At 37.9% G+C, this 13,144-nt stretch overlaps 1 protein-coding gene across 7 annotated transcripts in view; it reads left to right on the forward strand.

The window, feature by feature from the left end:
- CDKL5 (cyclin dependent kinase like 5) overlaps positions 1-12,403 on the forward strand; it is a 125,155-nt gene extending 112,752 nt beyond the window's left edge. For 3 of the 7 annotated variants that reach the window (XM_032100747.1, XM_032100750.1, XM_032100748.1), the window contains 4 exons: positions 3,763-3,865; positions 7,533-7,655; positions 8,752-8,871; positions 10,337-12,403. In XM_032100747.1, the coding sequence (XP_031956638.1) occupies positions 3,763-3,865; positions 7,533-7,655; positions 8,752-8,871; positions 10,337-10,720 (730 nt within the window). In that variant the 3' untranslated portion in view covers positions 10,721-12,403. Of the gene's footprint in view, positions 1-3,762; positions 3,866-6,197; positions 7,656-8,751; positions 8,872-10,336 lie in introns of those variants that run through there. The other 4 variants (XR_004238457.1, XR_004238458.1, XM_032100751.1 and 1 more) reach the window with 4 other exon arrangements.
- Positions 12,404-13,144: the final 741 nt, after the last annotated feature.

Here is a 13,144-nt window from a genome sequence, read left to right on the forward strand (position 1 = left end):
TCAATAGTTCCTGACATTTTCTTGCTTTTGCTAAATGGTAGCTGTGTAACTGCCCCTTAAGTGTCTTACTTTGAGCAAAACTAAAAGCTAACTTGGAGAATTAGTGTTTGTCCATTTATCTTCCAAAGAAAAGTTCAGCTATTTCAGTAACTCCTTCATTAGACAAAATCCTTACTCATGTAACTGTGATTGGATCAGTAAAGGGAGTAGTACATTGGCAGTCAGAGGGTTTCCAAGCCAGGCTGCCTGCTGAGATTAGGGTTGCTGAAGAATAACTAAAACAAGCATGAGGAATTGGCTCCCAAAAAGAGCTGTCTGCAGTATGAATCCCTCTATTGCAGCATGAATGCAACATGCTTCCAATTTATTCTTTTCAGTTAATGTGAAAGCACATCAGCTTGCTTGCCACATGCATGTTTGCTGCTACACCTCATTGCACCTGCATGAAGCTGGATACCTTTCCTCCCAGGGGCAGTAAATAAGAGTGATTATCACAGAATTTCTGTTTGTACTTATGCCTTTTCCAAGTGTTTCAGGCCAGAATAACCAATGTGTTCTACATTATATGTCCTAAGCATGCAAAAGGTACTCAAAGATAAAATAACAAAGCACAGCACATTTTGCCTTTGGTTTCTGCTTGAGAACGAGCTCTCTGAGTGGGGGCTCTTCTCTAGGGCTACTCTTACTTGCTACTAAAACAGGCAGCGCAATAGATTCTGGTGGAATTCTTTGCTTTCAAGAGCTGAAGCTTTATGCACAGTACCAAGATCCTTGCAGTATGTTCTAAGAGTTTAGTGCTGCATGACTCTACCTTACAGATTTTTTTCTGATAATCCTAATTTTTTCCTGTACTGTCCATTATCTGAAAATCATTTTTTGGGATGCCTAAAATATCCCAGTGTTTCATCATCGATCAAAATGTTCTGCTCTATTTTTACTCAGTACAAAATCCTGGTGTTGAAGCTTCCTGCTATAATGCTATATATGTTCACTCTCTTCACATAATGAGCATGTGTTTTGAAGCAGTTGCTTTTCAAGGTCAATGCTTTTTCAGACAACTGTACTGCAATATGAGTCATAGGAGTTAATGACAAACCATTCAGTATAAAACCACTGGCTTTTGGGTAAGCAGCAGTTGAAAATGAGCAGTTCTCAGCCCCTTATTTTCCTATTCTCTCTGGTCACTGTAGTCATAAAGAGGAAATGATGGTGCAGGATTTCATTTCTCTCCTCTCTGCTCAGCTGCTGTGGAGAGCAGTTTTCTCATCCAGGTTCACTGGGCCGAAGAAAAGAATCACACTCGAGTGAATCTCTGTCTAAATTATGGCAAAAATTGTTCCAAGCTTCACTCTGAAGATTAACTTCACTTTTTAAAATATAGCATCTCCATTTTGGAATAGAAAAGCAAGACATTGAAAAATTTTGAAGTAGTGTAAACTAACCTCCTGCGGACTTGCTTATGATCTGACACTGGTTCCTTAGTGGATAACAGTCATCGGGTTGGTAATTTGCATTGGGGCTATGGTTTGGGATATGTTTGCAGATGTGGATGCACAGGAGCTCCTTTGGGGAAAGGCTCAGAAGATTCTTAGCCTCATTTACATGACTTTCTGAGTACAAGCAGGATACTTGGGGTGCATGCTTTCTTCCAACTTTTTTAACAAATCAAGTAAAAATCATTTAGTAAATAATTCAGCAGCTGTTCTGTCTGTGTTAAGTCAGACTCCCAAGTTCACTGAATCTAAAGCTATCAGTAGTCTTTATTCTGGCTTTCTCCTTGGTGCTTTAACTGACTTGTATGAGTGCCTTACAGCTTTTACACTACTTACAGTAGTACCAAATACGGGGACATGACAGCAACAGGAATCCTTAGCAATCCACTGTATTTAAAATACATGTCATAAATACAATAATTACATTAAACTAGAGATTTTTTCCTGTAGTAGTGTTGTAATGTCCACATTAAATATATGTTGTCATGCACCTGAATGTATTTTCTGCATCTAGATATAAGTTTCCCAAAATGTAAATTAGGAAAATTTCTACCATACTTCCTGCCTATGAATCTTTTTGCTAAGACCATTCACTTAATGAACAGTTGGACTTTTATTACAGGATTTAAACACTGCGTGCATTTATACTTAGAACCAGGAAACATTTTGAGCTTGAGGTGGTTTTATGTAGAAACTGAGGAACTGATACTACCTACCAGAGTGAAGATGATTTTATCAATAAGGAGGGTGACTCCAATGATTTCCACGCCAATTATGTTTTTCGCATTTGCTTGGGGGAAAAAGTCAGCTTGGCATGTAGTAGCAGCTGAATCACCAGCTGATAGCACAGTGTTTAAAGCCAGAATTAGAAGCCAGCAACAACTATAGTAGACAGTTAAATGTTGCTACATTACAGACACTCCAAGAAAAGCTGCTCCTGTTTGTCATACAGAGCCCTTAAAACAGTGGCTTTCCTTTAGGTTTTCCATCAAGACAATGGGATGATTCCTTTTTTGTTTTCATGCAATTTAAGCATGAAAAAGGACTATTAAATCACCCAGTATGACTTTCTGTATGTTAGTTGCTATTAAATGTTGTCCGTTCTCTGGGATGCAGGCCCAGAGGCAGACCTGTCTGATGTGTGTCTCCCAGATGAGTATTAGGTCCTGATTTGAAATGTCAAAGATGGGAAATCCACTTCACTAAGGCGTTCGTTCTGGCAGTTAATGATGTTATTGTGAAAATCAGTGCCTTATTTCTAATATGACTTCTCAGGCTTCATCATCCACCCACTTATTATATCTTTTGCCCATTAGTTCAAAGATTTTTCTAGTAATTTCTTCCTGGATAAATAGCTGTGCATCACAATCAAGGAAACTAAGTATTTGGGTTGGTTTGGCTGTGTTTTTAAACACACTAAAGAGATTGAAATCTCTGAAATTATTTCTGTGATGCTTTCCTGCAGCATTTTCAATTTTCAAGCTATTTTGAAGAGCACTAGAACTGTATTCAGTTATGTCTCACCACTGTCCTTGTAAACCATCTTTTTACCACGTATAAGTACTTTTCATAAGTGGTTTACTGTGTATATTGATAGTAACATGTTATTTATCAGCTGTAGTTGCTTCAGATGTGTAAGTTAAAAGACGGAAATTCAGTCTTCAGGCAAGTCACCTGTTCCATTTTCGGGTCACCTCCTTTTGCCAGCACTGTCTCACCCACGCATAGCAAACTAACTGAAGGTTTTAAGTTGAAATGGACAACAGTAGATCCCCAGCTTCCCCGATGGTAAATTGGGAACCATGTCAGCAAACTTCAATGCAAAGTGGTTCTCTCTGGCCAGCTTTGCAGCTCCTGCTTCTCCGGCAAGCAATGGATAAACTGGACCTGTTCTTTTATACCTCCTCGCCATTTGTATGTTCTCTCAGATATGCTTTTCTTTTTTCTAAAAGACCTCGTGTGTGATATTTTGGTTTGAATATTAAATTCTGGCTTAAAAGAACACATGCATGCTTTCCTTTTCCCTAAATAACTATTCATTGGTTTAAACTAATCATTTTACCCTAACACTATGTACCTCCTATCCCTGTTAATAAGACTATCTGGTATTTGTGTAGTAACCCTGGAACCAATGAATGCTAAAACGTTAAGTATCTTTTTACTTTAATCAATAATTTGCATTCTTTGGCATCAGATCTCAGCATTACACAGAATTTACAAAGTAATACCATAATAAAATTTCTCTTACAATACCTTATTTCATATTTAGGAAAAGTCCTGAAAACCTTAACAGTCACTCAGAACAGCTCAAGGAGAAAGAAAAGCAAGGTTTTTTCAGGGCAATAAAAAAGAAAAAGAAGAAATCTCAAAATGTAAGTATGCAGCATTTCTAATAAAATAATTTGTTTATTCGTTTTGAATTATACCATTTTAATATTCTAGATTAGTACAGTAGCTTTGTATTATTTATGACTCTGTGTGTGTATATACTTGTTCTTTTATTTTCTCTCTTCACTATATGAAAGTCGAATTCTTCTCCTGTTCAGGGTTAATTTTTCTGCCTTTTCAAGTACTTCACTTACTAGTCCTGGGCACCTTTGTTTTCATTCAGATCCTTTGAGAGCCAGTTTTGATGCAAGTTTTATGATGTTGCAACAAGTTCAGGATATTGTAATACCATTCCAAGAATAGTAAATGCATTATTGTGTGTGCCCCCAGAGCTTGAATAGTTTCAGGCACCCATCCAGAGAAAATGAGACTGTTAAAAATGAGAATTCTTTCCAGTCGTTTTCATGGAAGTGTCTTGGTAACAGTTTCTGTCTTCTTGCTGCATCCCATGACTGGAATAGGGATGATGTGTGTTAACCATTCTTAAATGTTTTATGTTTTGTTGAGGGAATGGATTGTGGCTTTTGTTATTCAGTATAAGTCTTTGGTGTCTCATACATTTTTACATTTTCATATAATTTTTGGGAGGGAGAAAGGACTTTCTTTTATCAGAAAGTAGTGGTATACTAACATTTCACAAAGTTTTATAACGAAGATATCCCTAAGAACTGAAGTAAGCTAAACATAATATCATTCTTAAATGACAGCTCTGGAAACATTAAAACATTTAAAATTGTGATGTTCCTGTAAGTGTAAATGCAGTTATAGTTGTGAAGGTTTTCAGAATGGAGTAAATTGTGCTCACTCCTGGCAAAGGAGAGTGACTTAATGAAAATACCTACTCTCAAGGAGTGAGGTGATACGACTCTGAGTGTTGGTGGAGGGATGATCTGTTGAAAATTGGGAGAGGGGAGTGATTATCAGGCTTTTTGTTGTTTTGGGGTTTTTTTAAAGTTCTTTGAACTGCGTGGAACATGTGCATATGTGTATTAACTAGCACTGAGAAATGCACCTCACCTTCCTGCTGGGCAGGATTTAGAGCAATGGCATCTACCTCTCCTTCTGAACTTGTTAATCCTCATACCTGTATGCAGCTGAAATACGATCATTTTTATTACACAACTGAACAAAATGTCTAGATTATAGCTCCGGGACTATTTGATACCAAAATGTCCATGTAAAGATAGCACACCTAAGGCCATTGGTTCCAGTGATGCATTTTCAAAGGGGAAAAAAAAAAGGTTTTAAATTTGCATTGTTATACTCTGATCCAGCCCTCCAGACATGGTGGCAGAGAATGCTCCAATAGCTCAGCTGATAGATGGTGTATTTACTTCCAGATTAAACTCTGTGAAAGAAATACATACTGGATTGTGTTGCCTTTCAAAATCTGGAATTTTACAAAACACCTAAATCAAAAGTACCTTGATCTATAGCTACCAAAACCATTGCTGATTACAAGATAAGGCAGATTTATGTATAATCCTTACTCCTGTTTCTTCTTACTGTTAAGGAGAAGGGTAGAGGGGAATGGAGAGAGTGAGAAAGGAAAACCAACTACTGCTACTTAGAGCTGGTATCTCACAGAAAGATGAATAAATTAGTGAAATAAGATAGTGATACAACTCTTTCATCCTCAGCTGAAAACTTGCTGAGATCAACTTGAGTTGTGGAGCCAACCAGAGCCAGAAAAACTTCCTTTCATTTCTATTTACAGCTGATTACCAGGACAGTGTCTAGGGACAGACTGTACCACTGATGTGTGTGCAAGTGTCTGGTTCAGACACTGTTCTTCTTCATCTGTTACTTGAAGGCATCTACCTAACAAATGTTGGGACATTCTTTAGGACCTTCCAGTACAAACAAAAATTACTGTCTTCAATTCAACACCAAGTTTGGCTTCAGTAGTAAAAGCTGTTCACAGCACTGTAATATTAGGTCTTCAACAACACGTAGAATGTTTCCTATGAAATCATATGAAAAGTCTTAGTATACAGCTTGTGCCTACCCAGGTTTTTTTTCTGAGACCAACAATTCATGTAGGGTCCTACAAGTATGAAATTCCACTTACTTACTCAAACACAGACTTTCTGCAACAAATAACAAATGAGACATGAGGACTGTCACAGAGCTAGGAAGCACATAAGTATCAGACTTACTTCTGATATCCTTTGGCAAGTCTCATTTGGCTGGTGATCATCATCACAGGAGTCATAAAAGATACCTGAAATTGGATTGAAGACATCTTAGTAATGTCATTCTCAAAATATCTAATAGCCCAGAATTGATCCCAGTTCCTGACGCTTCTTCCTGCAGGTTGTTCCCATGAATCATTCTCCCTAGAGTTCTCCAGGTGCAGCACCTCGTGGGATAGGAATTGTTACTGCCTGTTACAGGAATTCTTTGCAATAGTGTTTTTGCAGAGCTGTTCTTATCCATTCTTCTTTTCATCGTTTGAAGTGTTTTAGTAATGTAGCAAAAGGTTTTGAGGATTGCTAGAATCACAGTTTTATCTGTCATCTGCCACCAAACAATTTGATATCCATGAGGGTTGTGCACAGTGTCAGTAGGCACTATCTTCAGAGGAGCCTGAGTTTCGCAGATTTTGGCACTTGTTTCAAGCTGTAGGTCTGAAGAAATTATCTGCTTTGGAAAAAACAGTTGCAGGTGAGCATTTCTCTTAGCAATGCCTTGATTCCTTTTTTAATTTACTGAATTTGAAACAGGAAATTCTTCTGACCATAAATTTCCTAAACATAAGCTATGCTAATTATTGACTGTCATTAACTCGGATGGAATCTAGAAGGTGAGAAAGCTGTTTGAAACCCCTTGCTTTTGGTAGTGTACCTGTCATTCTGTTTGGTCATATAATAATTCTATGGCATAATAAAGATTTCTTCTGATAGGCAGGAAAATGTAAGGCACAGCATGTGTCCTATGCTTGTTTGCACCTAAGCAGGGGAGAAATAGTCCCATTTATAATTCTGGTACCTTATAATTCTGTTGGTTGTTCATGCATCCATTGGTAAGCTCTTTGGTTGTGCTACAGAAATTAAAAAAAAACAGCCAGCGTGCTTACAGCTATACGTGAAGTTGCTAATGGCGTATTTATGTTAGAACTGAAATAATTAATCTTGGAGCTTTAGCTCTTTTTGCAAGTTAAAAATAGAATGCTTTTTTTATCAACTGCTCATTCTGGAACCAGCTCCTATTATTGTTAGTGTATCTTTAATATTTTCTTTCTATAGAAATAAGAAATGTCATACTGCTTCAGGTCATTATCAGAAATACAAATGATTGCCAGAGTTACAGGATTTAATCCAAAGCTCAGTAAAGTCAACAAGACCTACCAGTTGTTTCCAAAAGGCTCTGAAATAAATACATTCTGTATTCCTAATGAACATGGGTATAAGAATAGGTGTGCTGATCTTTTTTTACATGCTTTCTATGCACTGAGTTCCTTGAATTTGTTCCATAGGCTTTTTTCAATCATTATTGTATTTTCCCAAGGCAAGTTATAGGCTTGATAACACGTATTGTCAAATTACAACAACAACAACAAAAAAGAAATAAAGAAAAAGAGTAACATAGTATGGGCAGATACCTTGAATTGAAATACTATGCATTTAGTTTTTGTGTCTTATATTGCAGACAGACTCAACCAACGGCGAGAATCCAAGCATCAAGAAATCCCTCTTTCCTCTTTTTAATTCAAAGAATAATTTAAAGCATAGTTCTTCTTTGAAAAAACTTCCTGTAGTCACTCTACCAATGGTATTCATTTTTAAGTACAGTAGCACTGTAAAATGCTCCAGTAAATTTGTTTTACTGACTACAGCAGCATGTGGTTTATTTTCATGGTATCACTTCCTCTTCATGCCAGTTAAGTATCTTGGGCCAGTTCAATAAATTTAAGTAAAATCAGCCGTTCTGTTGAAACGGATTGTGCCTCAAAATATTTTTTTTTGGTATTTGATATAGTGAAAATGTAACATACACAGTCCCAGAGAGAATGAGCCTTGGGAGTAAGACTAAGGAAGGAAAATAGTTGTGAAATTGTGTATGTTTAAAATTAAATTGTCACATTATGTTTCAGTCAGGAAAAAAATTAACCTGGCTTTGTTTATTCCTATATCATAAATACATAATTTTATACAAACTACTCCTTTATATATAAATTTAAATAAATCAAATACTAACAATGCATTATCAGAAAAGAACTTTAGCTCATGTGTCTGTTGTATTTTTGTTTGTCCTGATTGTTCATGATAAAAGACAGCTTGCATTAAAAATAGGTTATATTTTGACTGTCCTTTTTTTGATTAGAATTCTTGAAATGAGATAAAAAGCTACATGTAAGTTTTAAATTATCTTTCTGCCATAAAGTTTCAGCTGTTTCTTAATTTTTGCTATAGTTTGGAATATTTGTGGAGGAGAAGAAAGATGGCAATAGAGAAAGCTATTGGTTTTGTGATGTCAGTCAAGACATCAGTTTCAAGAGATTTTGGTCTGCTTCACTCAGGAGCAAATTTATAGAACTGATCCATGGTCTTAACTGCAGTATGGAATGCTTTTAAAATGAAGATGAGGCTCAACAATATTTTTTTAAAAAATTTATTTTTGAGGCCTTGTTTAACTGCTCTTTCTTACAGCAAATAACACTAACAGCATGCTTTAAGGGGTAAGGGTAGAGCAAATCTGCATGATGTCCACAGCCACTTGCTCTTACTATGGGGAAAAGTACTGAGAGGTCATTGCAATTCTGCTGCAGAAATGGGCTTCACTTGTGTTCTGTAATTAACTGTGGGAAATTATTTACAGCTATTCTTAAGAAAATATTAGGAGATCAGTATTTAATATTTTGTTGCAGATGCCTAACACTGAAGGTCAGGATCTCTTGGCATTACAGAAAGCCATTCATTCTTCCAATCACCAGAGCAGCAGGCAGAAGGATTGGCATCCTGAGAAGATGACAGAAATCCAGCCTCATGTAAGTGGTGTTATCAATTCCCTATCTATTAATATCACTGACATATCTTGATAGCTTTTTCTCTGGGGAATAGAAAAATTGCATTTGACATTGTTTCCCGACTTTCTAATGCCTTGCTCATTGAATGTAAAAAATCATGTACCTGCAGTCCTGCATAATTTTTTTAAAAGGTAGACATGAATGACAAGGAAGAGAGACTAAATGTCCTGTGTCAGTCTTTGAGCCCTTCAAAAGATTGGTTATGTTTTAGTATTACAGGCAAGCAGTGTTTCAGTGCACATCTGTGGTAGCGATGCAGTGGTGTACAAAAGCCCTCAAGTCAACTCTGTAAGGAGTGGTGAATCCTGAGGGCTGGCTGCTGCTCAGCACAGTTTGATACTTGATGTGGTCACCAGAGCATCGAGACCACGTTACAGTGTGGCTGGCACAGACTGCAGTTTCGGCAGGCTACATTTTTGGAGCATAGTACTGCACTAGTGCAACTTTATTTTCTCTAAAATCTAAATTCTAAAATCTAATTTCTAAAACCAGCTCAGCAGGCAGTGTTTGGGAGAGAGGGTCAGTGCCATGCTCCATTGTTGTCACACTGGAAACTGGAAAAGAGGGTTTGTTGCAGCTGCAGTGTTTGAAGAAACAAGTTGCTCTGCGAGCTGTGGAATTTAATGAGGCTGCTTTCATACCACTTTGTGTACTCAGGCTTCCCTAGGCTCTTGCTACCCATTTTCAATAACCCCATATCACCATTTTCTTTTCAACCTCACCAGTGAAAGAAGCTGCGGGAGACTAGAGCTGCCTATCAACCAGCTGCCAGCAAACAAAATATGTAACTTCTGAGTTCTGCCAGACCTTTTTTCAGTTCAGATGGTTACTCAAGACTCACTCTAACCCCTAACTGATGTTCACAACAGTTTTAAGAGCTTTGTATTTCTGAAATCTGTGCCTTAAGTTCTGGAATTGTCTGCCCAGGGAGGTGGTGGAGTCACCATCCCTGGATGTGTTTAAAAAAAGTTTGGATGTGACACTCAGTGCCATGGTTTAGTTGAGGTGGTGTTAGGGCATGGGTTGGACTCAGTGATCTTGAAGGTCTCTTCCAACCTGGTGATTCTGTGTGATTCCGTGTGATTCTGCGTGTGTGTGATTCCTAAAATGTGGCTGAGGTTCTTAAGTTAATAGCAGGAGAAGTGACAGATGGACAGCTAATGCAATTGTCTATGCCTGCATTTTCAAAAGAAACAAGGGAGCAATTTTTTCTGAGGGAGAAAAGGTTCCATCTTTTCAGGTAGCTAATAGATTGGATTGTGATGAGATTGGATTGTGTGTGTAGTCATAGCTTGGAATGAAATACATCAAGCGAATATGAGTTAAAAGTGAAGAAGGCCTGTAAAGTTCTAGATGTTCAGTTTAGGATAGGACAGTTTTTTTATGGGAAGTCTGATATGATGGAGCTTTGCTGTGTGTCTTTCAGAGCCAGCCATTAAAATCTCTTCGGAAGCTCTTACACCTCTCTTCAAATCATCCCGTCGCTGCTGAGCCCCGCTTCCAGCCCTTACCCAGCCAGCCAGCCAAAGCTCCTTTTCCTGAAGTGCGGATTCATCCCATGAGTCAAAGCTCCAGCAGCGGCAGCAGCAACGTGCGGCCGGAGCCCCAGCCGAAGAGCCGGCCGGCGCTGCAGATCCCGAGCCAGGTGGAGCCCACCTGGCACGTGTCCCCCGTGAACAGGAGCGTGAGCGATGGGCCCCCCTACTCCGAGCAGCTGCCTTCCAAGAGCGGACAGAACGGGCACACCTACAACCGAACAAACCGGTCACGAATGCCAAATCTGAACGATCTCAAAGAGACAGCCTTGTAATTGCACTCCAGCAAATAGACCAGTGTGGGTGGAGATCAGCATAGGGGAGCGGTGGTGATTCTGGTGATGGTAAGACTGCATTTTCAGCTTTATAAAGGTGTGCAATATGTACATGTGGAGCTATGCTGTTCGGCACCACGGAGAGAGTCAGGGATTATACAGGAACACAAGTTGAACTATGAATTACCAGTCATCAGAAATGTCACTGGATGCCAGGCAGAGTGTGCCGGTCAGGGAGAAAAATGCACTGTCATTTTCTCTCATTTACATTCCAGCTTAGTGCACATCTCTGTCTGAAAGCCGGGAGACTTCTGGTATGTATTGGCACTTACAAGGGTGAAAACATTGTCTAGACCTATGCCCTTACTACATTTTTTGCTGCCTAGTTAAAACAGTGGGGTTTATGTGATAAAAGTGTATCCCTGTTAAGGGTTTAAAGTTAAATTGTATGTCTTAAATTTGTTTTTTAAACTTCCATATTTGATAGGATTTGTAATATTTATTTATGATGACCTAATATCGTACTGTTATATCTTTTATGTTATAATGTAAAGTTATTTTGAGCTGTTTGAAACATTGTGAAGCAGTGCAACAGCTACAGTAGTTTCTATAAAAAACTAACAGTAACATTTATATATTGCATCAGGAGTATTTTATTCTATATATAAATATATACATAAATGGAAAATAACTGTCTGTTTTTTAAATATACTCATTTAAAAGAAAAGTATTGTTATGACACTATCTGCCATATTTTTTATACATTTGTGATATAAAGTGCAGTATTATACTTCTAATAAAAGGAAGTTGAATGTGGATATAAACGTGACTGTAACAGTATGAATCTTGCTTGGCTATGAGAGCCCAGTATTATAGGCATTATTGGTAACAAACAAAAGATAACATTCAATTCCAAGCTTTATTATGGGCTATTTTGTTGGAAGTATTGGCTAAATGTAAGAGACTGCAGAACTGTACAGTAATCTAAATGTGGTACGTTCTCCCCTGTGTCCTTAGCTTTCCTAGTAATATTAATGGGATTTCTGCATCTGCATCAAGAGCACAGAGCCCCAGTACCAAATTTTTGTTTCCTCTGAGGAAATAAAGTGCCCCATGACTACGAGCGAAAGCAGGTGCTCTTCCACCTAATAGCAGGGGTGAAAACCAAAGAAACACAGCATGAATTGCAAGTGAAATGCAGAACTTTGACACTTAAGCATAGCATGGCACTGCAGATCATGGTATAAGCTTTTATGCATATGTGTATTTTACATCTCTAGCAATCTATTAACTAATAAGATAAACACTGTATTAGAATTTAAACTACTCTTGCACTTTTTATTATATTTCAGGATGTATTTAAAGCTACAAATCTGGTATTTGGATATTGAGGGAGAAGGTCACCAAGCAACTTGATTTCTCCTTAGGTCTTACTATCCAAATATTCCCATACCCAGTTCAGCTACCAGTCTCAGCAAAATACTAGATCTTGGGTTCCAGTCTCCTGTACAGCATAGTTAAAACTGCCTTTACCTTGGTGAATGTCAAGTGTAGCAAATACATACCCTGATTCCTCTGTTGCTACCAGTAAAGTCAATCACAGGTGAGCCAGTAGGAATCAAAAGAGTTATGCCAGTCTAAACTTTGTGCAATAAGAGGAGAGCCAGGCCCGTAGTGTCAGAACAATACAATCTTTCCTTTTTAAACACATTAGTTCTACTCCCTCATTACTCTGCAGCATAGTTTGTGTTCTAGATGCTGTCCTCATAAGACACCTGTACTTGCAAATACACTGTCTTTTCCAAAAAGAGATTAACCTGAATGTAACTTTGATGATTTAGCCATAGATGCAGTTAACAGAAGCAGCCAGGTAGTAAAAGGTGAACTTCCTACTTGGATAACAATGCAAACTGGACATGTTGTTCAGTACCTCTTGAGTCATACCAAAGTTCTAACAACAGCAAATTCGGCACCACTACTATAAAAATTGTTGTCAGAAAGAACAGTATAGAAGGATGTTATATCAGGTTTGTCCAGGACTAAAAATCAGTCTACTAAATTTGAAAAATTACGAAATAGGAATTCTTTCTTTGTCAATTGCCTGCAAGAAATGTGCATGTAATTTTTCTATATATAGATATAATATATAATATCTCTCTATATATGATATATGCTGTATTGATATATCATATATATAGCATATATATAAATACAGTAGACATGAAGGGGTATTCAGTTTTTTTCTAAGTTCAGTGGGCATCCAGGAAAGACATTGTGATACTTACTTGTCATCACTGTCAGAGTTTAGCAGCTTATTTTAGCAGTCTCTGTTAGATTCATTGCTTGGTCGCAGCTACATGAGCCCTGTTAGCCCTGCTTTGAAATGGGCTGATGCCGCTGAAATCCCTTACAAAAACCCTCTCT

Source organism: Corvus moneduloides, chromosome 2, assembly GCF_009650955.1.
Source record: "Corvus moneduloides isolate bCorMon1 chromosome 2, bCorMon1.pri, whole genome shotgun sequence".
Taxonomy (NCBI): Eukaryota; Metazoa; Chordata; class Aves; order Passeriformes; family Corvidae; genus Corvus; species Corvus moneduloides.